Below are 26,766 nucleotides of genomic sequence, written 5' to 3'. Positions count from 1 at the left end.
CCTCCATAAAACTATGTGCTCTGTCAAGCTTTCTGCAGTTGTTCAGTGTAAAATTTGTTTGAGCATTTTATCTGTATAATTTCCTAATTAATTTTGTATTGATTTGCAAAGGTACATTGAACATGTGTAAAAGTCTTCGGTAGAGTTATCAATAGATGTTGAACGAATGATGCTGCATTACAGCTGTCACAGGAGCTGTGATCTCATGGGCTATGGCAGATTTGGAGAGAGTAAGAACTTCAGCAGCACCCTCCCATTTGGGGGAAGGAGATCAACAGCGAGTCTTTAACCTTCCAAATCAGCCTATGATCAGTCCTGCTGCTGGTGAGCATTAGCTGGAGGTGCCATCTTTATACAAGACAGACCCAAGGACTCCGCAGCTCCTTGCTGTCAACATTTTTCAGTCCTAATGTCACCAAGGGTGGTCCTAGTGAGGTAAACCCTTTAAAATTCATTGTAATAACTCGCTTTTATCTGAATTAACACAGCTCACCTCAGTTTTATGGTATAATGAGTCAGAAGTAAATTAGACTTTTAACAGCAGAATTTGAACAGGGCAAGAAAAGATTTCAGGATGCCAGCATGAAATAAAACTCCTTATATTATGCCTGAGAAAACTAAACATTTTGACTGCCAAGGGGTAGAAAGTAATAATTATAAAACAAAGGCCTTCTGGTATTTTGAAGATTTTCTTTACAACAGGCTTTGAAAAATTACACTACTGACAATGTTTGCTTACTCCAACACGCACTTGAGTTACACATGTTAAGACAAGTTATCTTTAGCAGGTTCAAAAACAAAGAAGAAAAATCTACCTACCATGGTGCCCTGGTTAATATACTTGTGGATGAATCAGAACAGTTTTTAAAAGCAGATCTAGGAGCTCTCTGTAATAGCAACCTTCCAAAGCAAATAAAAATTAAAAAAAAAGAAGGTCAAACATTGCTATGTTGTCCATCATCACTTAACTCATTATAACTCTTTCTACACACACATATGTGCAATTAAAATTTTAGGATAATATATGTGTATTACAAACTAATATTCATGCTGCCTTAGCCACTGATGCAGTGAAATAGGCAATGGCATTATATTCTGCAGGTCTTTGCCCTGAGGTATTTCGGTTTGTGTTTTGTGAAGTTAGTTATCTTGAGAATTCATCTTATCAGCTTGGTATCTTGCCTGATTTTGGCTGGTATCTTGCCTCTCCAAGGCAGGAGTTGCATTCCCTACAGCATGCTTTACAGGGTAGGGTGAAGAACAAGGACAGCTTTTGTGAGAGCTCCCTTTCCAAGATGGATATGCTTCACCATGCAGTACTGCAGCAGAGCTCCATATAGCTGAGTGAGCTGCTACCATAGGAATTTCAGCCAACAAACCTTATTTTCTACCTTCCCAAAGGTGGATGGGAGATGGGTCAGCGGGCTTCAAGATGCTTTATGACTTGCACGAGATATAGCTTTTCAGCAGGGTGTAATGTACACCAATGTTCCTCCATACCACTCCAGGGTACCAATGAAGTAAAGAGCAACTGGACACATATTATACACCTAGCGTAGACTTTCATAACAGTGGGATTAACCCCACCAGTGTTGAAAATCTCAGTTTACTAGCTGGTTCCCAGGTTGCTCAAATGCCTCCTGAAAGTCAATACTCAGCACAAGTCGCAAACTTTAAAACTCCCTGGGAAAATTCTCACACCATCCAAGCTAAAGCCAGCTGACTTCCATGGGGCAGGCATTTAACTCCCAGTCATCACTACAGTGTGGCCCAATCAAAAAAAAATAGCAGCAGCACTAACAAGAATTCACACCCATCTTGATGCTTTTGTGGAACAATTCATAAGGAAAAAGAACAAAGTCTTTTATATAGAAGTAACTCACCACTGAATCCTGAGTAAGTAACTCCACCAACCTGAATCCTTCATTCCTTTTTTTATTCCTCTGTCAGTGATGATAGTGCATTTTTGATTCTCTTTTAAACCCAGAGCCTTTTGTCTTACTGTCATAAAGGCAGGAGCTGATACTGCCAGGCTTACAAAACAAAGGGTCAAACTGTTTTCATCTGCTGAAGAAATGCAGTCAGGATTTAAGGCAATTGAGTTGGAAATATTCCCTGGCTTCCCGCAGTGAGACCAACTTGCCTGCAGCAGCAGACAGTGTTGCCAGCAGGCTCTCTCCAACACATTTCACCAGATCCACTTCACCCTTTCTTCTTAAACTATAATGCTTACAAAACTAAGATACCTTGACTGGCAGACCCAACAAAGTGCCTACATCAGAGGTGCTAAAACAGAAATCAGCTTTTTAGAGGGTCTTAATATTCCTTTTTATTACCTTAGTGGAGGTATGCTTCACATTATCATCCTCCAACCAGGACACGTACCTTCCTCTGAACACAGGAAGAGGCCAGCTTCCATGGAACCCAAAGAGACAGGAGCAGCAGAGAGGAGGTGGCAAACAGGAATGTTTCGCTTCTGCAAATATTGAAGTATTGAATACTTCTAATAGTTAAAAGCAAAAGTGAATTTTTAATTTTAATTTGAATTTAGCAAACTTAATTTTACTTATAATAGGGGTTCCTTCTACTAAGCCTGCTGTAATTCAGATTTTACACTTACCGTCATTAGAAGATGCTCTAATGCATGAGAAACACATAAAGTAAAGGTGTCACTGCAGGAACTTTTTCCCTAGAAATTCTCTCAGATGTGAAATTGTCTTTTATCTTCTGTTCTCATACCATGTATTTTCATACTGTGCACTCAGCAAATTGAGATTCATACTCAGCTTAATGACTCAAATAAGTAACAAGGGTTAACAAATCTGAGATGGTTATCAGGTTAACTAACCTCAGCATTGCCTGCACTCATGCTGGTGGCCCACAGAGTTCTTGTGGACACAGAGTAACTCATTACACCATTGTAACTGGATCATATAAGCAAGCCATACCTGTGCAAACACTAATGGAAAAGACATGGCAAGTTGAATGACCTAGCCCTAGAGATCTCTGAAGCCTTGGATAGGAAACACTGTTTAGACTGATGGTGATGCTTATCCTCTGTCACTGACTCATGCTATAGGGTGCAGCCAATTACTTCAGTTTGAAGACTGATTTTCTGTCTACAGAGATATCACCATGGCATTATTTTTGGCACTGAAGATTTTTTGCACCTTACCCAGTTAAGTACTTTGACTGGGCTTTGACTGAATAAAATTTTATATAACTAAAGTGTATTACTGTTATGCAGTCAATTCCTGATCACTTTAATTTAAACTTATGCATAAGTGAGAGCAAATGTCACTTGGAGTTGTCATGTTACACCCTGATTAGCTGCTTGTTCCTTCCCTTGGTGTATCCCCTGACGGGTACCAGAGAAAACACTTATGAGGCTGCTGAAAGGGTGAGATCAGGGAACTGATCAATACAATGGGGTTGGGATTTTTATGTATTAGCATTTGTGTAGCACTATGTGAAGAAAAATGAGAAAGTCAATTTCACATTTCATAAATGGGCTACATCTATGAATACATACTTAAATCCATAGCGTGTGGGCTCACGCGAATACAGCAGCATGTGATTACAGGTGTCAGTCATTCTGCACTGTCTTGCTTTTTCTGAAAGTCAGTCCTCTTCACACACTTTATTGCTACTTTGGTCCGCCCTATATTTAGCTAATTCTTACATTTCCTGATTTTGAGCTGGATACAACTGTATATACATAGTTAATCCATAGTTACTCATATCTCCAATATTAATCTTCTAGAGTGGAAGAGAAAATGGAAACACCTTCTGCCCACATTACCTTGGAGATTAAGTTGGCCAACTTCAATAAAGAAGACCGAACTAGTTCAACAAATAAGAGCAGAAATGTATGCTCAGTGCAGAGATTCAGCATCTAGGTAGGTGTGGATGCTGAATACAAGCAGAAGAAAGTAGGAACAGAGAGCTGATAAGGTTCCACCTAACAAGCAGTGACTGGTATAGTGAAGGCATCCAACTTGGGTTTATAAAGTATCATAGTTATTTTTTTCCAGTATTAAACCTTGACAAGTCTATTTGATCAGGACTGCCAATCTCTCGATGGCAAGACTGACAAAGGCTGAAATTCTGATCTTCAAATATAAAGAATGGAAGACAAATTGCTGAACATCCTGCCAAAGGGTGCTCACAGGTAACTTAGCACTAATTTTAATCTATTTGATTGACTATCTACCCCTTTACTCCTTACAATAGAAACCTCTGCAGTGAAGAACACAATATCTCATGGTTGAAAAGCACAATATCTCAAGGTTGAGCAGCAATACACTTCATTACAGTTGGAAAATTCCTATATTACTGCCTACTTAATGATCTGTAATTAGTTGAATGGTAAGAAGAATTGAAGCTTCAGTGCCTGGGGTTTCTACATGAAAACTCTTAGCTTGGATGGAGGGAGGTTCTTTAAATCTCTCTTGGTTTGACAACAGATAACTCTTTTTATTTGCTTAAAAAGTAAATGAATAAACGCAATATAGCACTTACTTTGATTTAAAAATATCTGCCTGCCTTTCTTTTGTAACTGAACTACATCCCATTTTTTTTCAGCTATTCCAGGAGCTAAGTATATTCATAGAATCATAGAATGGCTTGGGGTAAAAGGGACCTTAAAGATCATCTTGTTCCACCCCCTTGCCACAGGAGGGACACCTTCCACTAGACCAGGTTGCTCAAACCCCTGTTCAACCTGGCCAGGGATGGGCAGCCACAGCTTCTCTGGGCAATCTGTTCCAGTGTCTCACCACCCTCACAGTAAAGAATTTTTTCCTATTATCTAATCTAAATCCACCCTTTTTCAGCTTAAAGCCACAGATTTAAATACAGTCACTATACTTTTTTAACTGGAAATGCAAGTTTGAATTCTCAATTACAAATATTAAAGAGATTTAACACTCAGCACTAAAAATATAGAAAGTTACATTTTTTGCCTTTGGGTACAAATATATTTGATAATGCATAACACTAGAACTGTATGTCATTAATCATATACATGACAATGACAATAAACATTAGGAGATCAAAACATCAAAGACAAATAGGAAGTCAAACTTTACTTGAAAAGGAGGAAGAAAAAGTTTAACCATGCAGTCCATATAAACAGATACATGGGAAAGGAAGAACCAAAGAGGAGTGCCTTCTGATTCCCTAACAAAGTCTATCCAAGCAAGAGGGGAAAGGTTATCCAGCTAATACCTTCTTTATACAAAGATGATGAATAAAGGAGTTTTCCTTTTTTAGTCAAGTTAGGTCAAAAGTATATGAAGCATCATAACCAAGAAACAGATCATTTTAAAACTACAACTCACAGAACCAATAATCTGATACTTTAAACCATATTGTTTAAATAAATAATTTTATTTCTCCTTCAAAAAAAAGTTTGTTTTATTTGTTAATTATACTCTTCCAAACAAAGTAACCCTTGTGTCTTCCTATTAGATTCATAACTATCTTCAAGAACCAGTGAACCCAGCCATTCACTGGGAACAAAAGCACCTACAGTTCCAGCTTTCATTGGTGGTTTCTTTTTTCACTGGACATAAGCCAGATTGTTTGAGGGGGGAAGTAGCAGGCAGACATAAGCCACTATTTATTTCCAATCCTCATACAAGACACCTGATACCAGGCAAGATGAAAAGAAATCCAAGAATTCAGTGTATAAGCATGGGAACCCACAAGAGCAAAAGTTGGAGGGATCACAGAAAAGGAAGGGGGAGGGTAGAAACGCACAAATTTCGTTTTCAGCTAAAAGGTTCCTCTCATTTTTTACCGGATGAATGTGCTGTTGTTGCTACACAGAGACCTGGGCAGCACAGGTATTTTGTGCTCAAATCACACTGAGTTTTAACTAATCAGTTCCAGAAAAAGGACCGTCCATCAGGAGAATTTATCGCTGCTGGTGAGCAAGTATTTCTCATTCTTAACTTTCCTTTAGTAAAGCAATGAGGTACGGTTGATAAATGCATTACAAGCCTAGTTATACAAAAAAAGACAAATGATAGATGCTTAGAGATTAGCTAGCAAAACGTTTGTTCTTACAGAGATGAAGGCAATCTATATGGTGTTAGCTGTCATTTTTTTCTCTTAATCAACTAAATAACATTGGATCATGTAACATCAAAAAAATCAGAATATTGAATTTAAACTGCCTCCAGATACAGCTCCATAAATTACCCTTCCAAAGCCTTATTTGGTTTTGATAGGATGATAATCAATTATTTAAACTTCATATAATTAATCCTATGACTTGAAGAGGTTTATACTTTGATGATTTTATGAATACATCATGAAAGAAAGAACTGATTCATGCATTCCATGCCTGTTTTGAAAAGACATTATCTGGTGTGATTTCAAAGGCATAACTATTTATGTTTAAATATAATTTTAGCTAGTTAATATAAGTGCTAGATTTTATTGTTAACATCTAGTGGATAAACTGGCATTAAAGATAGTTATTAACTTTCACATAGAGTTGCTACAAATACTCATTCATCAAGAGTTTAGTAGCAGGGTGTAATGATGGGTTTTTGCTGACTGAAGTTAGTGTTCTGCACAAACACTGGGAAAATTCAAATGGAATTTTTACTACCAAAAATTCCTCACCCCCCCCAGACTTAACTAAAAGTTATAGTCTCTCCTTCAGAAGCACTAGAAAACCTTTTTCTTATTAAATATCAATAATCTCCAAACATCAAATTAATGTGCATAATTAGTAAGCTCCAAAGTAGACTCCTTTCTAAAACTAAATCAACAATAGCTAACTTGAACAAGCCTAAGGACATATGTCCTTAAGAAGCACACAGCATCTTCTTTTGCCAGTGTACAAGGCTGCAATTCCATACTGTATATCACCTTTTAAATCAAGTTTGATTTTATATTTTTTCTTTTCTTTTTAGCAATCCAGGCACAAGTGTTTCAGGGAATTATTTTTGTGTTTAAGTCAAATCACTTTCTCAGTGGGTCTACCTGATAACTCATAAAGTTCAGCCAGCCTCTGGAAAGTGGAGTGTCCAGTGAGAACCAATAAGCTCATGGTATCCTGGGTTACATGCATTATAATTTTTAACTTAGGTCAAGCCATCAGATATCCACCTAAATATCAGAGTTTTAATGCATAAAGATGATTCTACCAGGCAGAAAGAAGACTTACAAAATAAAAAAAAATTATCTTTGTCATGCTTCTCTACAAGTACTGCTTTTGTTCTCTGACTTTTATCAAGACCAAAAGTTACTGAACTTCTGAATGATGATCTTTGTCATGAAGAGAACTAAATAACTTCAGAATACTGAAACAGCTAGGAGCACAGATGGATTGTTTCATTCAGCAGGAGTAGAGCTGAAAATAGAGTTTAAAAATGCCATGAAGACTGGAAAAGTTTTTCAAGTTTTGATTGCGAGAAACAGCTGGAAATTACTTTGACATTTATTTATTTCACAGTCTTTAACATCCTGGTTTTTAGCCTGGTCCAGGTTAAAAAAAGATGGCAATTTCAACATTCTGAAGGGATTTGCCAATTTAAAATGTATTACACCTGAGGCAAATATTTATCAATTTTCCTATTTTATTAAAGGGGGTATCAGGAGACATCTTTTGACCAAAAACCCTACCCACAAAAACTATTCATGAAAAGATCACATGACTTTAGATGTCACTAAAATTAAAAAAACCTAACAGAACAACTAGTAGCACTGTCTTGAAATTGTCATGATCCAGGATTACAATTACTGTACTATTTCGTAAGAATCAAAGGTGGGTGGCCAGAAGTGAACTGAAATGAACTTTGTGCCCTTGATCACATCATAGTGAGAACTGTCCAATGCAGACTAATTTTGACATCTGAAAGCAGTGTTGCACGATAAAATAAGGCACTTCCATTTTGCGCTTTTCTCACAGAGAAATAACCCAAACTGTCTCTGTAGTATAGATTGTTAGGATACCACTAACACATTGATTTACACTGCTCCAGGTGATAAATCCATTAGACTAAAGCTGTTGCTTTGTTTTCCAGTCTCTTTGCTTCATTGAAAGGGAAATAATGCTCCATTCAACACTGGCCTTGTCCCTCCTGCTAATTGCAGTCTCTTCTAACCTTGCAATGGCAATCAAGAAGGAAAAAAGAGCACCTCAGACACTGTCAAGAGGTATTGTATTATCTACTGTGTATAGTTACCTCCTTATCTTACCATATAGGTCAACAAATGCTTTTATTTAGAATGCAAGTGGAAGCACATATATATTTACTGACACCTGTTTCTCTAGTGTTAAGTGACACTCTAGGTAGTGCATCTTTTTATTCCATGTCATTTCACTCTGTCAGTTTGCTCTTAAGGGTATGGCTGAGGGCCTCATATAACCTGCATAATATATATAATTCACAGTGACCTAGTAGAAGCAAAAAACCTAAACAGAGTTTCCCAAATAAGGATGAACTTGTAGGAAAAATGGTGAAAATATATTACCCATGCACCATTTAAAAGATATTTTATTATGGCAACTTATTAACTACCGAAACACAGTTTCGTAACTTCGGTTGCTATGAAACAATTTTTCTACAGACCCATTTTTATACACAAAACAACACTCTGAGCCACTACTGGGTTTTTCTCAGTGACTTTTTTCTCTTGCTTTTCGTCAAAGTCACAGTCACGCTTTGCAGTGAATAATTCACTTCCTTGTGCATAACTTTCAACCTGGGTGTTAACTAAAGACCCTATTTTAAGTTATTTATGACCGATCAGTCATTAGAAATACAAGCAGAGAGAGAGGTTACTGGGGCCTTTTCCTCTTCTTCATCTTCTTTGGGCCTATTCACCTCAAAAAATCTCCAGCTCCCTTCCTGACCCCCTTCTGCATGCTATGCAAAGCCTGCAGAACCCACAGCTCACATTTGAGGTCTTCCTATACAAAGCACTGGCAAAATCACACCTACCACAGAAATCCTGTCTGAGACTAATTGCTCAGGGAGCACTTGACAAAATCATGCAGCACCTGGACTAACCAAATTGAAACTGCAAATCATTTCTCCTAAGAAGTATCCCTGGGGAAAGGTTATTATCGTCTGGTATCTACACCTATCTTGCATATGTCAGAATCTATTTTTCCCACTATGGCTAAATTCATAAAAAGATAAAGAGCACCTTCAATTCTAGCAACTTTGAAAACAATAGTCACAGAAAGCAAGTACCAGTTTTAATCCTGATTCAGGCCTTTTGGGATGCCTTGAGCGCTTTACCTGTAATTTTCACAGATCAAAGGGGAATACTCAAATGTGCTGCAAAATGACCCTTGCTGACTCCTCTGTGAAGTTACCTATGTCATCAGTTGACTTCAGCCGGGCTGGGAACACACTGGTCAACATGCCAGAATCCCACCTTTAACTGGACAGATCCGTAATCGAAATTATTCTCCTGAAAGCAAAGATGACCTAGTTGCGTAACAAGCAATTGTCCCTTGAGATCTGCATAACCTAGCACTGTCCAGACACCACAGAAGAAACACTACCTTAACCTGGTCCAGATCCAGAAGCTGCTCTACCATCCCCTTGAGGACCATCATGAATGGAGCAATACTGCCTGGGAGGCAGGAATCTACCACAAACGGGTTGGTGTCTTTGGTATCTGAAGGCATGAAACAAACTGGACAATTTGTTTCTTGATATCAGCGTATCACCAGCTGTGGATGAACTATGAAGTTGACGATTCATTAGGGTTTTTGTTTCAGTGGACATTTTTATTTAAGGGCCTTTTTTTAAAATAAATAAATTATGTGATTAAATACTTGTAAATTGAAATTCATTACTTTGGAGATAAGTTTATAATCCAAGACTGTTCTAACAACATTCATATTAAAGTTGATCTTATTTGAGCTGTATTTTATTCTTTTCTCTTTTATAAGCTAACATTCTCTTTAAGCCCCAGGGTCTACATGAAATATGGAGCAGACAACAAAGATATAAAGAATTTGGGTGCTGATTTAGGGATGTCTGAGTATTTAAAAGGTATCTGACAGATTTGCCAAAGGACTTGAATTGGATACTCAATCAGCTGAGGTTTTTTTCTGTGGGGTTTGGTTGTTTGGGGGTTTTAAATCTTCCAATGCACCTATCAGGATATGTAGAATAAGCATATCCACAATGTTCAGGGAACTTTGACTACAAAAAAAAACAAATCCTACTTGTGTACTACTATTGATAAATATTAAAAAAGTAACTTGTTATGAGTTACTTGCCTGGCCACCAGTTAATCTTTTTGTTATATTTCTAGGATGGGGAGATGAAATTACCTGGGTACAAACTTACGAAGAAGGGCTTTATCAAGCGAAAAAAAGGTAAGGGATTAAAACCAGTTTGAAAGACAAAGATGTTAATTGGTCACACCTGAAAATACTATAATGAAACAGAACAAAGAAACACCATGACAGCTGAGCTGCAGACCACTCTGTTAAATAAAACATATTTTGTCTCTATAAGTAAAAGCCATATAGGGGTCTTATGGCTCTGAAGCAACATCATGAACCAATAGTTTAATGTTGTCATTTCTTTGTCACAACAGCAGTGTTGTCATTTGAATAAACAACGATAAACAGGTATTATAATTTGAAAAATACAACTGTTGTGGTTTGTTGTTTTTTTTTTAATATCATGTACCTCTGATTACTTCCTTAATATTAACATCTGGAAATCAGTTACATTTGCTCTTGCATGGTAAACTACTGCCTCTCATGTTTTCCCCAACACTTTATTAGTTGACATAGGTGCATGATGTACTCACAGATTCCCACTATCTTGGTAGAAATTAATGTTTTACTCTGAATCTTCTCTGGGACTCATCTGAAAATATATCTCTGAATTAATTTAATTATTTAAACATCTCTTGCAATTTGTTTTAGATAATAATGTTAAATTGAAGGCAAATTATTTTTAAAATAAAAGGCAATTAATTTCATGTAACATGAAAATGGCTAGGAACTGAATAATTATTGACAGTGATAGCAGATCAAGGTTAATGCCTAATACGCTGAACAATAACAGTAGTTTAAAAAAATACAGGGCAAAATGCACAGAACTAGTTAATGTTTTGACATCCAAAAATATAAAGTTTTGATACTTTACCAAAATATTTACAGAAGACATAATTTACTGTATATCTGTTCAAGAAACCTTAAAAACCATGGAATTTTCATGGAAATATTTGATGGTAAACACAATGTTATAAAAATTATTTTATTCCAGCTCATACACATTATTTTTATTTTCTTAATTATGGAGAAATTCATACCTAAGCATTATTAAATACATCTTCAGTCTGATTATATACAAACTGAGAATGAAATTATGATGGCTCTGTTGTTTGTTTCTTCTAGAATCTCTTACTTTAGAAAACCTAGTTAGATATGAAAACTCTCTCTATTTCTTTCTTTTATGAAGGAGTTATGTCCTTTTCCATTTCTCAGAAATGTCTGTAATTGTTTACAGAATGTCTGTAAAAAAAACCATGGTTTTACTGTGGGTTAACATAACATTAAATGTAATTCGCCTTTTCTCTTCTGCTCGTAAAGTCACCCATTTGTATATATTTGTCAAATTATCTAACTACATATTTTATTATTATTAATAAAGTAACAAGCCACTGATGGTAATTCATCATTTGGAAGACTGTCAGTACTGCCAAGGTAATTTTGATTTTTTGAGTGTAAAAATTATGTGAATACTTTCATGAGAAACTGCACTTACCTATATATTTACCATGCACTTATTGAAAACTATTTAAAGAGGTAAATAAAAATGTGTTTGAAAAGCTAAGAATTTATTACTGTTATTTACAAACACTCCACTATGAAGCTATCCAAAAAAGAATGTGAAAAATACTCAGTGCTGCTGTCCTGCTATCCCTAATGCTGCACTCAGCAGTTTAGATTAAGTTGCACAGATTTGCTACTGACTCGTTGAACAGATTTAATACTGTTTGGCTCTCCTGAACTAGTAACTAAAGAAGGACACAAGGACAGGGCTGTTGAAATCGATCTAGTAAGAATTTTCTGAGAATAATGCACTTTTGTCCAGCTGAGACATCGTATCCATTGAGATGACAGCCCTCACAAATAACAGAAGAGAGCTTCCATTTTCATAGCTGGGAGGTTATACTGACATGGGTCAAAAAAACAAAAAGCAGTGGTGGAGCCCTTAAGTGTCTCCTCAGGAATGTGAATCAGCGGGAACAGGAACAATATAGCCAGTCTCTAGCCAATGTGGTGCCTAAATGCAGATGGAAAGGCAGTTTCAAATGAACTTCAAAATGATCATGTCTTTTCTAGCACTGAAGAAAGCTTTTGCAGAAAATGAAGAGATACAGGAAATGGCTCAAAATAACTTTGTTATGCTGAATCTCATGGTATGAAGGGTTTGGGGCTGTTTCACTGGGGTTCTTTTTTTGGTATTTTCTTTTTTTCCTTTTTTTTTTTTTTTTGGTGTTTTCTCATTCTTTGTGCTTTTTCATGTTATTGTAGCTAAATACCTCTGGCATTTCAGCTACATGCAAGAACAGGCATTTGTGCATGTGTATCCACACACAAGTAGTACTTTCATTTTAGTTTTGTCCTCTGATAGAAGACTATTCACATATGGTAATATTTTGGCAAGATCTACAGAAATATTTTAATAACTAGCTTTAATTTCTCTGCCAGCATGAAACCACAGATAAAAACCTGTCACCTGATGGACAATACGTGCCCCGAATCATGTTCATAGGTATGTACGATATTTATGTAACTTCAGAGGTGTGATATACCAGTGTCCTCCTTTTGAAACATCAAAATAATTTATTTTACAATAAGAAAATAGCATGAGATTTATCATTACCATGGCATTAGTCTGGAATTTAGCAGATCTGAGTTCAGTTCTCCCTCTGTCATAGGCTTTAAATCTTGTAAACTTCCTCAGATTATAGATACTTTAGGAGGGTACCTAATTTGTGCTTGGGGGCAAGATGCTTAAATATCTGTTAGCATAGGGGCTTTTGCTCTCTGTGCCACTTGCTAGTGCTGCTGTAAAACAAAGTTTACCGAGAACAGTCCAATATCTGACTGAATGTAGATATCTACAGTATGGACCTTACCACAGAGCAAGTCGATGGTCAGTGACATCTAAGAAGTGATTTATCCCATCATAAAGCAGACTTCTGAAATAGATAGAATGAAACATGCTGCAGAGCACCTGTTCCTTTTCACTGGCTGTACAAGGAGCTTAGAGTGACAAGATCTGTGGTGGCATCCAAAGTCAGATGAAATGAAGCCCACACTCAGACAAAAAGCAATGCAGTAACAGGAGTCTGTTGATTAACAAAAAGCTTGGAAGGGGAACTGGGAAAAGAGATGTCCACAACAACTTGTTTCCATGATGATCCATCACAAGATTTTCATCCTGAAGGCTCTAGGTAGGTCATGCAAATATTGCATTAGGTATGCGTGACCCTCACTGTGTGTGCATCTAGTCAAATCAGCCTCTCCTGATGTAACCTCAGAACTTGTAAAACAGGATATATTTTTTTAATTACTGGTGAAATGCATGTGTAATCTGTCACTTTAAAATACCTGCATAATGTAAAAGTGAACATTAGCTTTTGTCTGGATTTCTTCAAATAAAAATAGTTGGTTGGAACAGAGAGTAAAGGCATCATAATTACCTCACTGATGAAAGCAGAACACACAGGCATCATCTTCATCTGTTGTGGGAATGGAAAGCAGTGTTTAATACAATTACTTTTTCAGACCCATCTCTCACAGTAAGAGCTGATATCACAGGAAGATACTCCAACCGACTTTACACTTATGAGCCACAAGACATACCAATCTGTAAGTGTCCCCTCTGTTGTGTTACTCTGTATTTCACATTGTAAGCAGCCAGATACACCACATCCAATTATTTTTGCTTGAGAATACATTAAGATCTCAAAATAATTAATAAAGACTCTGTGTGAGCATTTGCAATAGAATCATAGAATAGTTAGGGTTGGAAAGGACCTTAAGATCATCTAGTTCCAACCCCCTGTGTGGGCAGGGACACCTCACACTAGACCATGATGCCGAAGGCTCTGTCCAGCCTGGCCTCGAACACTGTCAGGGATGGAGCATTTACCACTTCTTTGGGCAACCTGTTCCAGTGTCTCACCACCCTAAATAAATTATCATAGTCTAACCTGTTTAGCAAAACACTTAAGCACAGCTATTGTCCCATTGAATTTGTTGAGACTGCTCAGGTGAGACAAAGATCATGGGTGAGAACATTCAGAAACAAGGTCTGAGCAATTTGCTGGAGAACGGTGAAAGTCACTGTACTCAAAGGTAACCAACAGCACAATGTGAATGGTCAGTGGTGCGAGGGAATCAGTAAAGAAATGCTGGTGATTGCCTGAGTATCACCTAACACCTATATTTCATAAAGGAATGTGATTTTTCAGGTTGAGCTAGCCTTTACTCTGTACCATCTATCTGACACCAATGGAGTATCTCACCACAAATATGCACGTCACATCTGATTACCAGACTTGCTGTTGAGAAATGAAGGAGTTGAAAGGAGTGTTGTCAAAGCCCTTTAAGTTAAATATTTTGATTCATGAAGCTTCTACCTTCTGTTTCAGTATCAGTGCCAGAATTTTCACAATAGAAAACTCTAATGTGTGACCATAAATTAACTGCAGTGTGAACAATTTACTAATCAAAGAAGGTGGGTTTTCTAATAGTACAAATTCACTTTATGTACATTTTTACAGTTCTTATTTTTTTTCTTTCAGTAATAGAGAACATGAAGAAAGCACTACGTCTCATTCAGACAGAACTATAGTCAGCAACAGTAAAATGACCATAGCCTCTATGAGGTGAAGCTGCACCTCTCCGTCTCTACTAGCATTTTGAACTCTTAACAAGCAGCACTGGTCTATCAGATTTAATGAGAAATTTATATGTCCTATTTGAAGATCAAACACAGAAAGACTGTAATGCCCATTTGGAAAACAAGAGGAGAAATCTATGAAACACTTTGAAATTAGTTATCTGAATAACCTAAAGTGATGGTTTAAGGTGCAGCACCTTTGAGTTGTATTGTTATCAATCCAACTATGGCTTTGTTAAATCAGCTATGACTTCTGACCAAGATTTATAACCAATGTTTTTGGTGCCATTTTGCAATTTTTTGTATAGGTTAATAGGTGCATCTTGTCTCATAATTTTTATTTTTGACAAGAAGCTTATTTTTGACAAGTCATTAGTGTATCTCTGTTTTGTGCATTTATTTCTCCTTAAAGCAAAAGAAACTTTGCTGGCAAAGCAGAGAGGAAGGCTCTTCCTAGACATTTTTGAACAGTTTATACAGAAATAAACGAGGGATCTGGGCTTAGCTTTCTTCTGTGTAATTCTTTAACTGTCATTCCAATATGCTGAGAACAGAATAGATAGTTCACATTGAGAATGCGGTCTCAGTGAGGTGATAATCATCAAACAGCAACTACAGGGTTTGCTATGGTAAAGATACAGTGAAGCAACAGAGATGGAAGGAGATAGTCCCAGAACTCCACTCCTGAGGCTGAGTGATGCTTGTAAAGTCTGGCATGGCAAAAATGAGCAGGATTGTCTTTGTTCTTTTCATTTAAATGGCAGTTGAATCATCCCAGCTCATCCCTTATTTTTCTGTAGCATCTTAACCCAGACATCAAGGTGGCAGCTTGTATATACAAAGTCTACACAAAATTTCTCCAGGATCACAATGTGCAAGGGCAGATGTCTGTTTTAAGTAAAAAGCTGAAGTCAGTTGAAATAGTTTGTTATCCCAGCAATGTGCTTTTTCATTAGAGCAAGATAGTGATTCGTGTGCAGTAAGAGCATAAACATGCAAAGCTATGTTTGTGCTGCCTGCCATTTCTTATGAGGTTGCCTGCATACAAATATAAAAGATGAAGAAAGGATCTTTGAAGGACAGCATTGTTGATTTAAAATACCTAGTATGAATTTGTCATGATTGAGTTATAGTGCACCTACGTATGACTTCATAATTGTGTAAAATTTGGATATAAGCATATATTCCAACATAATGGTGATAAATGTCCAGTACACCAAGAGAAAAAAAAAATAAAAAACTTGTATTAGTCATTAACAATATACTGTCTTCAGTAATCAGTTAAATGACTTTTTTAATCTATTAGAAAACACTAGAAACAACATTAAACTGATAATCACATTCCTTTGACTTGTGTTTGACTCTACTCCTTTATTTCCGTATCTATTTGATCTGATCTAGCTGATCAATCTATCTGATTTAACAACATTTCCCAGTCTGTGGGCATACCCTCTTTCAAGCATGCCAGAGATGTTCAGGAGAAAAGGATGTGAGCCAGCTGCCAGAGGCAACACAGGATAGCCATGGCAGCACCTTTACAAAGTAGGGTCGAGTGAAGATTTACCACTAAAAAAAGCACAACACAAAATAACTTTGGAAATGCTTCAGTATGGTAGATTCAAAATATTACCAAAAAAGAGTAAGTGGAAAATGGTGGGTCCTTGTTGTCATATTGCATGGATTTTTTTTACTTCCAAACATTCACTTTCAGCATCAGCCCAGATCACAGGAGACATTGGCTTGAAACAGCCTCTGCTCTGACTCAGGCAGGAAATCAAATGTGGGATAGTTACAGCATCAGTCAAAGCCTGCTTCACCTACTTAAGATGCAGAAGACTAAGGCTGCAGGTTCTAGATGGATATTTGAGAGAAGGCTGAGCTTGTGGAAGTATTTGCATGGCTACGCTTTAATTGCAGTGTGGAACAAAAACTTCCCATTTTGTATCTGGAAATCAGCTACAAAACACAACTGTTGTCCTCCCTTTAGCTCTAGTAACTACATCTTTGTTCAAGGTGCTCTTGTTTCCTTGCCTACAACTACAATTCTATTAATTGCAAAGATGACAGCATCTGCCTGCAATGACTACTGTCACGGATTCCCCTAGTCTGTCCAGATACTTGATAGCTTTCAAAGTTTTCAATAGCTTTGACAAATCGCTCATCCAATAACCACTTTCTACAAATGTCATGGGCATGCAAATTCCTCTGTGTCATATAAGAACTGTTTGCAAAGTGACTAAAGGAGATTTCACCCTTTTATTTCCCTTCTCAAATCTCTATGGGTACCAGGCTGAAATCTGCCCTTAGCATAGTTTGGGGAATCAGACTAAATATTTGTGATTCTTAAAGATTCAGATCCAGACCTTTTGGTGGAGCTAGATACTCAGGTAAAAAACACCCTGCATGTTGCACACGTATTTTCCATTTGCAGCTTAGTTTGACATTCATTCTTAATTTTAATGCTGCTACTATATTTCTGTACTCTCCCCTTCAAAGATTATTTTGCCAGGTAATATCTTGCCTGATGGAACAGACACTCACACCTCTGACTAAAGTCTCATTGATCTGGAATAAGATAATAAGTCTGTAGCCTGTGCAATAACAGCCACAGCATGATTCTGCCCCCTTTTTTTCTCTGAAATGAATGGCATAAGGCGCTACTCCTTCTTTTATCCCCTTCTTGCCATACAGCTTTATTCACAAGATTAGTGGGCAGATTTTTATTCACACTCTTTACTTCCCTCTCTTAAGAAAGAGTGGGAAACTGTTCCTTTTGTACCTTGGCTAACTGAAACTAAACAAAACAGAATTTTTTGAGCCTTCATTTCTTGGGTTAGTATTGAAAGAAAAGAATAAGACTGAAAATGTTAGTATGAGAGCAGAAGTTGTTTTACACAGAATAAATTCAGTCACAATATAAATTCAGTCAGACCAATAGCTGAGAAAGCCTACATGTGTAGACTGTGTGCTTTTACAGAATTCATAACCTGTATGTATGGATGCTGATATTAACATGAGCATAATATAGTGTCACCTGTGGAAGCCGATTTTTTCTATAAGTGTTCTGCCTTTGCTATGAACACATTCTGGGAAACCGAATTTACTGCCACTGTTCACACATCCATACCTACTTTACTGTCTGGACTTATCTGTTGTAATCAGACCAAGGTTAGTCAAACAAACGTGGACTTAACGTCAGTGAGGTGAGGCACAGGAATCTGAGAACTGACAGAACAGGATCCTCCCCCATGTATCCGTCTCAATACAGAAGGGTGTTGGCTTTTCTAGGCAGATGGCTGATGTATTAGTCTGCAGAGCTAAAACATTTTCCCATGTGCAAATATTTGCGCTTGACTGGAACAAAAGAAAAGCCACGATACCTTTTATGTACCATGGAGCTGAGTGACTGTGGGACACCTCAGCACTTAAAATGCAAAAGGCTGATATACTTTGGATTGTTCCATGTGCTACACATGTCTTTACCAAAGGTTGACACAAAGAATTTTCCAGATGCTGAGGTGTCCTCCACAGGATTGGCCAAGTCACGGGTCTCCTTCCTTCTGTTTCTTCCTTTGTTCAGATGGATGCGCAGATCCACAGTATGAGTCAGGTGGAAACAAAAAGTTGCCATGGCAATTTAAAAGTCCAAATCATGGATCAGAAGGGGATGAATATTTATTCTTCCACCAGAAAATCTCCAGACTAAAATCTATATATTTATACCTTTTCCTAGCTGTTCGACGTGCTCGTGCTATTCATCACTTGCCATCTTGTGTGGCTACTGGGTACTGTAAAGTAACTGACCCACTAGTCACTACAAACGGGTCTACTTTAGCAGCCTATTTTCTTTTAGGAGGTATTGGATATTTGCTGATTCCTTCAGAATAAGAGAAGACACACAAAAACAACAGCTTCCCCTATTTCAGCATATTAAGGAGTCCAAATACAGCAGTCATCCTTTAGTTCACACTGCCATATCAAGCACTGTATTTGAAAATTCCCCTGTGATTCCAACTCCACAGTTCCTAAGTAGATGTTCATCAAGTCCTTTGTACATGTCTAAGTGTCACCTGTGAGAAAGAAAAAATACCACACATAACAATTTTTCAAGGTATAGTGCCCATGACACAACACTCCTCAGGTAGTTTTTTGGTGCTTAATTTGGTTATTGCTTCAGGAAAGAGCCTTCAGAAAGACCTACTGTGTCTTCTGTTACCTTTTTGTGCTCACTGAGGATCACTTGTTACTGCTTTGCACTCCCTGGCTGTACCTCCCCAAGTGACTGTTGGTAAAAGGTTGGCACACATGAAACCACACTGCTATTTAGCACTCAGCCAGCTGGAGAGAGCTGAGTTCATGGACATACAAACCATTGGCTTCACTGCTTACATTCACACACAGGGAAGATGACAGTGACTGCCTGGAGAAGAAGCTACACCCTAGGGTGAGGTGTGCTGTACAGGATGGGGAGAAAAGGCCTGATCTGCCAAATTATTTGTTGCTTCAAGGCTGCAAGCAGGTGGGGCCGTGATTTTACACAGCTCTTATGCATTTGTATCATAGCACCGTGTGGTATCTACTATATTAACAACATCAAGTATGACTACTGGCAACACCTCAAGGCTGCCTTTCCTGACCAAATGTATTGACTGCACAGCTGGTGAGCTGAATTTTTACATTCCCAGGTACAGCTATAGGGCATCTCTAGAGCATGAACGACAGACAGTTTAAGCATTAGTCAATGCTATTGTCCACAAGCAGGTATGCTGCCTGAAGGTTGCCTACAAAATGGGAGTAGCATTAAAGAGACTGACAGATCCTTTGGGTTTTTACCCTGAAGGGGTATAATATCCTTAGCTCACAGGAGCTAAGGATATTTAGCCTTCTGTATACAGAAGAAACTAAAACACAGGCAGACTAAAATCACACAAAAAAAATGTGGCAGGACAAAGAACTGAATGTACATTTATTTAGCTGATATGAATGAAAATAAGCACAAACTATTTAGTGGTGCCCCTTTCTGACTGTGCAATGTGTTCTATTAGTCATCTGAAGTCTTGAAATTAAAGGGGAAAAGGCATTGTACTAAGATAAATTAAGAACATCCACAATTTCATAACCAATGCATAAACCTTAAAGAATAAAGTCTTTCCTTCCTGCACTGAAGTAAATCAAAGGATACGTGTCCTTCTAGAGAAAGCGTGACTCACCAAGAAAGCTGAGGAAAATTCTTCCTGTGCTATATAGTTTCATAACATGCTCTACTGAGCCACAAACAACCCCAGAATAAACAATGTCTTTGAGATAGAGTAAATTCCAGAAATATCTGTGGTAAACAGATAATTCTACAGCCTTAACTACAGTGCTAGAGGTTTTATGGTAGCTACCACATCCCCTGGTAAAGTTAAAATTAATTTAAAGAAGTAACTGTGGTTCCAAGTCTGACAATAGTGAGTATTTCCAGTACCAGTAAATACTTTGGCATCACTCAATGTGCGTATTTCAGTCATGTAGACTCAATACATTGCTGGCAGGATGCTGATAAATCATGGAAATGTTCAAAACTACAGAGTGACTACAGCAGCAAGCTGCAAAATGTTGTCAGGCTGACAACCACATTCTGAAACTGCAAAGTTGAAAAACAAGTAAAATCTTCTATAAAAACAGTTACAAAAAACGGGGGGGGGGGGGGGGGGGGGGGGGGGGGGGGGCGGGGGGGGGAGAAGAAAGCTTATGCATTTGTTTGTATGAATTCTGAATGCATTGGCAAAACTCACGTAAGAAATCTGGAATAACAAATACACTTCTAAGGGTATTTCATTTGTAGAAGTGTGGATGCTTTGTATGCGTATGAGCGGCAGCATCACAGCTCTCATAACTTTTGTAAATAACCAGCACAGGTGGGTGTCTCTTTGAAGTGCCTGCCCACTGACCATGGGGAACAAACAGGGAAGAATTAAGAGTTCTGCATGCAGTTGCTGGGTTTACCGGGACCGTAATAGGGGGAAGAATCTGGGCCCAACAGCAGAAGTTAGGCTGATGTGAACACATTTCTCCTTTTTGACCATTATACCACTCATATGGCACTTCACGTGAGTGATAACTGCACACGTAAAATACACTTTTCTTCATAGACTATACTGGCTTTGCCTAGATGAAGGGAAGCTACGGTAGCTGCTCTACTATGTTCTTGGTTCATTTTGATTAAACAATAATCATAATCCCATAATCGTTATGATCTTATCTGGAGTTTATCATATAAGTAAACACTAGTTGGCCTTGTCCAAATTAAGGGGAGAAGGTTATGTTTAAAGGCAGAGTATTCACTACATCTTGAGGCAGGCTACAGGAGGAGTAAAGGGATGGTACTGCATGTACCATACATGGAGCTAACTTCTATTTAGGGAACAGTGGTCACCACAGAGCAGAGCCTTTTCTGCAGTGTACAGTTAGTTACCAACTAGTTCAAGTCTTGGAATTTTCTTACAAGTCTTTTTCTCTTATGTTACCAGTATTATTCTAAAATCAGAATAACTGTTAGCATAAACAGCCTGAATTAGAATGGATGCCCCAAATGCCCTATTGGTACCTGAAATTGTGTGAGCACAAGCATATGAGGACCCATTGTGATATACCTACACATCAAGTGCTTTAATGCAATTTAAGTACATACTTGTAACATGTTGTCTCTCCTATAATGGGTGGAAGTATTTTTAATTACTAAATTTATTGCCCATAAGAAAGATACAAACTTACTGTGTGAAACATCAAACACTTTGTAAATGTGTTTCTGTGGTTAAATTGTGGGGATGGTTATAATCTCTCTAATTACCCACGTAGTTACCAAGGTGATTGCCATGCAATGATGACAGAAACTTTCAAACTCATCTCCTATATAAGCTAGGCTTTGTGCAACCAGAATAGAACAGCATATAAAGATTAGTTTGTTTAGCAGAAAAAGGGGCACCTTGCACAGTTGAAATCACAGTGCTAGGCAAGAGTAGAAGTACTGAATTAAGGTACTGATTTATTTTTTAATTTTAGACTGATGTAAATAAGTGGTAACTTACACAAGTGTAGCACATATGAGTAACTTACACGAGTGTAGCCACACTACACATTAATTAAGCTTGAAAAATGTATTCTCTTTCCACAGCTGGTTTTTGGTGGGGTTTGGTTTTTTGTTTTTTTTCATTATGACAAAACCACAGATACCACGTGGACCTGAAATTCATCTTTATATTTGAAATCATTCTTTAGGAAAGACAGCAAGAGAGACAATAGATGGCCATGACAATTCAGCAACCAATAATACTAAACCATTAGTTAACATACTGCAAACCATTGGATGCTAAGGATTAAGAGAGCAATATATGTTACTTTGTTTCAAAAAATTGCACAGGCATCTCAATTTTCCTGGTCATTGTTACTTTGTCCGCACATCTGTATCTTCCTTTGATTTAAGAACTAAAACAAGAAATAAAGCAGCATCAAAGATAAGACTGAATCTCTAAGACAGCAGAGGAAGAAAGGATAAGATATTGACTAAAAATTCCTCGGCATAGCTTTAATTCTATTTTCCCAAACTTGATTCAGAATCAAATTCAGAAAGACAGCTCTCTAGGAGAGAAGCATGAGTCAGCCATCAGTGGCTGCAGGGGGGAGGGAAGGTCTTCACACTCACAGGTATTTAAAAAAAATATTGTAGTCTTGTCCTACTGAATGAAAGATGGAATGACAGGGAAGAGAGATTGTCACAGGTTTTAAAGGACAACAGCGCCAAATGTGTCTTTATAGGCTGTTTTCTCCACGTCTATACCTGTGAAGTGAAAGAATAAGTTCTTTGCACCAGAGGTGCTGGTCTGAGTTACTTCTAGCAGCCACTTTCCAGCACAGTTTTGCCAGAGAAGGAGATTGGGAATCCGATCTCACCTTTAACAGTGATTACACATTGCACTCACTCTCGTATCACAGGACCATACAGCTACCTCACATAGGCAGATTGTGGTTTTGTCTTGCTACTTCCCTGGACAAAGAATAAAATGAATTATAGTCGTGACCAAAGAAATCCACTTGGATAGTTGAGCTGGTAAATGAATCAAAGAAGGTAAGAGTGGAAGTTTCTGCAACAAGCGGTGTAAATAAGGAAATACTTCTCCAGCTGATTTCTTTGCAAAGTGACAAGAATATTGTTTTATCACCAGGACAGATCATCAAGGGAATTTTCACAATCAGAAAAAAAAACAAACCTGCAACACGTTTATTTTAAGGTAAAATGATAGGGACAGTAGAGGTTTGGTTTTTTGGGTTGGGTTTGGTTTGTTCTGTTGTTTTGTTTTTTTTTTCACTAAAACAGCTCTTTGTCTTTATCTGTATTATAAAGTTAGCTGCACAAATAAAATAAGCCAGAATTGGGCATGTATCCATGACAGCAAACTTTTGGTCCCTGCACACTTCTGATTGTTGCTCAACATCTCTTTGTCACTGTCATTGTCTGGTTTATTATATTACAGATTCTATTTACCTTCATTTACCTTGAGATCTTTCCTTTCTGAAACACCAGTGAGAACAGAAGTGAGCCAAATCCTCCACAATGCAGCTATTCATTGTGGTCTCTGCTAAGCAGTTGTTCAAGATTATTCATGTTAGGAGCAGTTGCAATTACTCCTACAGGCTCTGTGGGAGGATTTGTGGGAGATAACAGCATCCTTTCCTATACTACAGGCAGTTCATACCATAAGCGTGTGTATCACCGCCCTGACTCATCGCTTTCTCCTCCAGTGTTGAGCTGCATTCAGCAAGGAAACAGCCAGGAACTGCTGTTGGTGACTGTCACAACTCCTCCTTTTCAGCACAGAAAACACAGAGCAGGCTTCTTCCCTTTTCGCTTCATGACAATTCCCATGCTTCATCAAGGATCCTACGCACAACAGGCAAACCCATCTGAGCTCCTATCCACTTCCCCGTGCTTCATCAAGGATCCTACGCACAACAGGCAAACCCATCTGAGCTTCTATCCACTTTCCCTTTGTCTCCTAGCATCCACCCAGCTAGGCAAACACAACAAGGCAAGGCTGTGTTCAGCTGCGGCAGCCAGCCTGCACAGTGATGCTGCTCCCCTCTGCAGAGGCATGGCTCAGGCAGAGATGCTGGTTTGATTCCCAGAATACAACTATCCTCCCAGGTTTGTCTGCACAAAGCAGCCTGTGTTCCTTAATTCTTTTCCACAGATACAATAACTTCAGTGACTGCACAGCAGGGCCTTACTCTGAGCAATGAACTTAGTATGACCAGCTTAGGGATCAAAGGTCTTACTGAGCATTTACAATGCAAAAAGTGTAGGCAAACAATATGGCAGGAATGATCAAGCATTCAAGAACCATGCCCTACCACTCTTTTTGATAGGGTATACCGTTTCCTTTGCTCTGTCAAAGCCAGATTATTACAGAAGACGGGGGGGGGGAGGGAGGGGAAGACAGCATATTCATCGGCAATAACCAGGAAAGAAGAAAACAAATAGCCAGGGTCAGGATGACAGCTATTCCTCCATGTGCAATAATGGCTTTAGGGGCTTTGTTGAACAGGCTACCATGTGAAAAACCTCCCTGCACTTCCCCCAGTGCAGCAGCTTAGCTCAGTTGTTCAGTTTCTCATTGCTGGGCTCCTCAGAAACAGGAACATAATTAGAGCCAGGACTGAAACACTCCTCAGCCTGGGCTGGCAGAGCTGATGCTCTGCCCTCTCCCTCACCAGGGAGGCAGTGATTCACTTATCACGAACCACACCATGGATGTCACACCAAGCGCTGTAATGAGAGGCCTGACCATCCACTGAAGACAGCACATCCTTTTTCAATGGGCAGATTCATTCAACTTGACAGTCCACCTTCCCAGACATGACTTACTGTTTTAGAATATTCACCCATAGAGGAGCAGGCATTATCTCTGCTTTGGCATTTCTCCTCCAAGGTAGTACCACTAGTGGCACTGTTGTTAGTCCTAAATGTTGGCTGTTGACCATGATGAAAAGACCCTCAGATGGATAGAGTTTTGATATCATTCTTCAAAAAAAAGAAACCCAATAAGAAAAGTCCGTGTCTCTTTTTAAATTTTGCAAAAGCAAGAATTGGTCTCAATGAATCTCGGCTATTTGAAATGGCCATGAAAGAAGCTCATTTCCTGTTCCCAAATATTAATTGAGAAAGAGACTTACTGTGTCACTGCTTCAGCAAGACCCCTTGTCTTTGGTGGAGTCTGCATGTGTATAGTCATACATAGACAGAAGTTAAAAAAATGCAGATTTGACAGATGCGACAATTTGAAATTGGTAGAGGAGGCTTAAATGATATGAGAGATTTGCGTTTGTTGGAAACAGGAAAGACAACAGGAATGAAAGTAAACAGATTAAGAACAGGTCTGCGATTTAGGTCAAATTGTTCCAATCTAACCAGTAAGGGAGACAGCCATTCACAATCTGACACATATTCTCTCCTTCAGTAAAAGTATTTTGAAAGGGATTTATATAGCAGTAATTCTCAACAGAATTGCTTTTGCTTAGCAAAACGTGCTGCAAGTAGAACAACATTTCCAGCAGACATATCTGACCTAGGTCATCTCCTGATTAAACACATATACATGGGAAGGAGATTAGTCATTAAGCCAAGCAGAAATACAAGACAAGCTACAGCTTACATGGAGAAACTATACTCAATTAGCTTTGCAAGTGAGCTAAAAGCAGGAATTAACAGAAAATTCCAGGGCAGTTAGTGCCAGTATATCCTGTTCAGGATCCCTGAGCACATGCACACTCCATCACAAGCATGCACAAGGACAGGGTTTCAAAGATTATTAAATCTTGACATCTCCATAATTGAAAAAGATGAAAAATGAAGGAATGAATTAAAAATTTTGAGGCAGGTAACAAAATTCACCTTGCATTATTTTAAAACCAAGAGTTACAATCGCACATCATCATGCCCCCAGATCACTCAGAGTGTGGACTGAGATCGCACTCTGAGTTGATGTATCAGTTCAAAGCCAGTCCCCAGAAACTGGAAAAGAACCAAGACATAACTGAGCATTTATGCATGATACACAGGCATACCTCGGGTAGCTTAACCTTAAAACTATGTCTGGCAGAAGTGAAACTCTTTATATAGTCCTGGTGATGGAAGAGGTGCTCAGAAATATAGCAAAGCTCACCTAAGAAGAAAGAGTTCTCCAGTGATTGAAAGAAAGAGACAGTGCAGGAAGAAAGGCACCTAGCTAAGCACTTAACCGATCACCCATCATTACGAATGTGATGCACTCCATCTGTCAAAATGACAGTAAGATCATTGCTGTCTCCCAAATAACCACAGTTCTGCATAGGCTAATTTTATTCCTTTGGGGATTAAAATATCTCACAGTATCATATCACATAAGCAAAGGTTTCCCACTCAAAAGCAGAAGCTTTTCCAAACATTCATGTCACTATGTTGTGGCTGGCTGACTTCTGCACTGCTGTGTGCATTTACTACATGGCTCTGCTCCAGTAGCTCTGGCAGACATGACATCAACTGAGCACTCTGTGCTCTCACATCTCCATTTATACTAATTCTCTTTTTGTTATTGTAATAGTACAAGTTTCATAACTGAATTCATCCATAGGAATCATTTTATATGTTTACAATTGTTGGCTATTTGCTTTCTCTTTTTTTTTTTTTTGGAGGCATAAGTTGTAGAGATTCTTTAAAGAAAAAAAATTGACCCAAGTTGTAGATGTCAGACTGCAATGCCCAACAAGAACTTTAGAATGAGTCAGGTTCACATCCAAAACCAAATTCCTCCAGAAAGATAAAAACTGCAGT

The 26,766-nt window shown here is 38.2% G+C and overlaps 1 protein-coding gene across 1 annotated transcript; it reads left to right on the top strand.

The window, feature by feature from the left end:
- The first annotated feature begins 7,895 nt into the window (after positions 1–7,895).
- Positions 7,896–14,956, top strand: AGR3 (anterior gradient 3, protein disulphide isomerase family member). The gene is made up of 7 exons (XM_062616457.1): positions 7,896–8,175; positions 10,297–10,360; positions 11,652–11,704; positions 12,347–12,423; positions 12,716–12,779; positions 13,799–13,882; positions 14,821–14,956. Exons 1-7 carry the CDS (start codon positions 8,070–8,072, stop codon positions 14,868–14,870), a joined length of 498 nt encoding a protein of 165 aa, XP_062472441.1. The 5' UTR covers positions 7,896–8,069; the 3' UTR covers positions 14,871–14,956.
- The last annotated feature ends 11,810 nt before the right edge of the window (positions 14,957–26,766 follow it).

Source organism: Pezoporus occidentalis, unplaced genomic scaffold (genome assembly GCF_034315485.1).
Source record: "Pezoporus occidentalis ecotype Australia unplaced genomic scaffold, CSIRO_AGI_Poc_V1 ctg103, whole genome shotgun sequence".
In the NCBI taxonomy this organism is placed as follows: Eukaryota; Metazoa; Chordata; class Aves; order Psittaciformes; family Psittacidae; genus Pezoporus; species Pezoporus occidentalis.
Note: the sequence above shows the minus strand (reverse complement) of the source record. Positions and strands in the feature narration are given on the sequence as shown.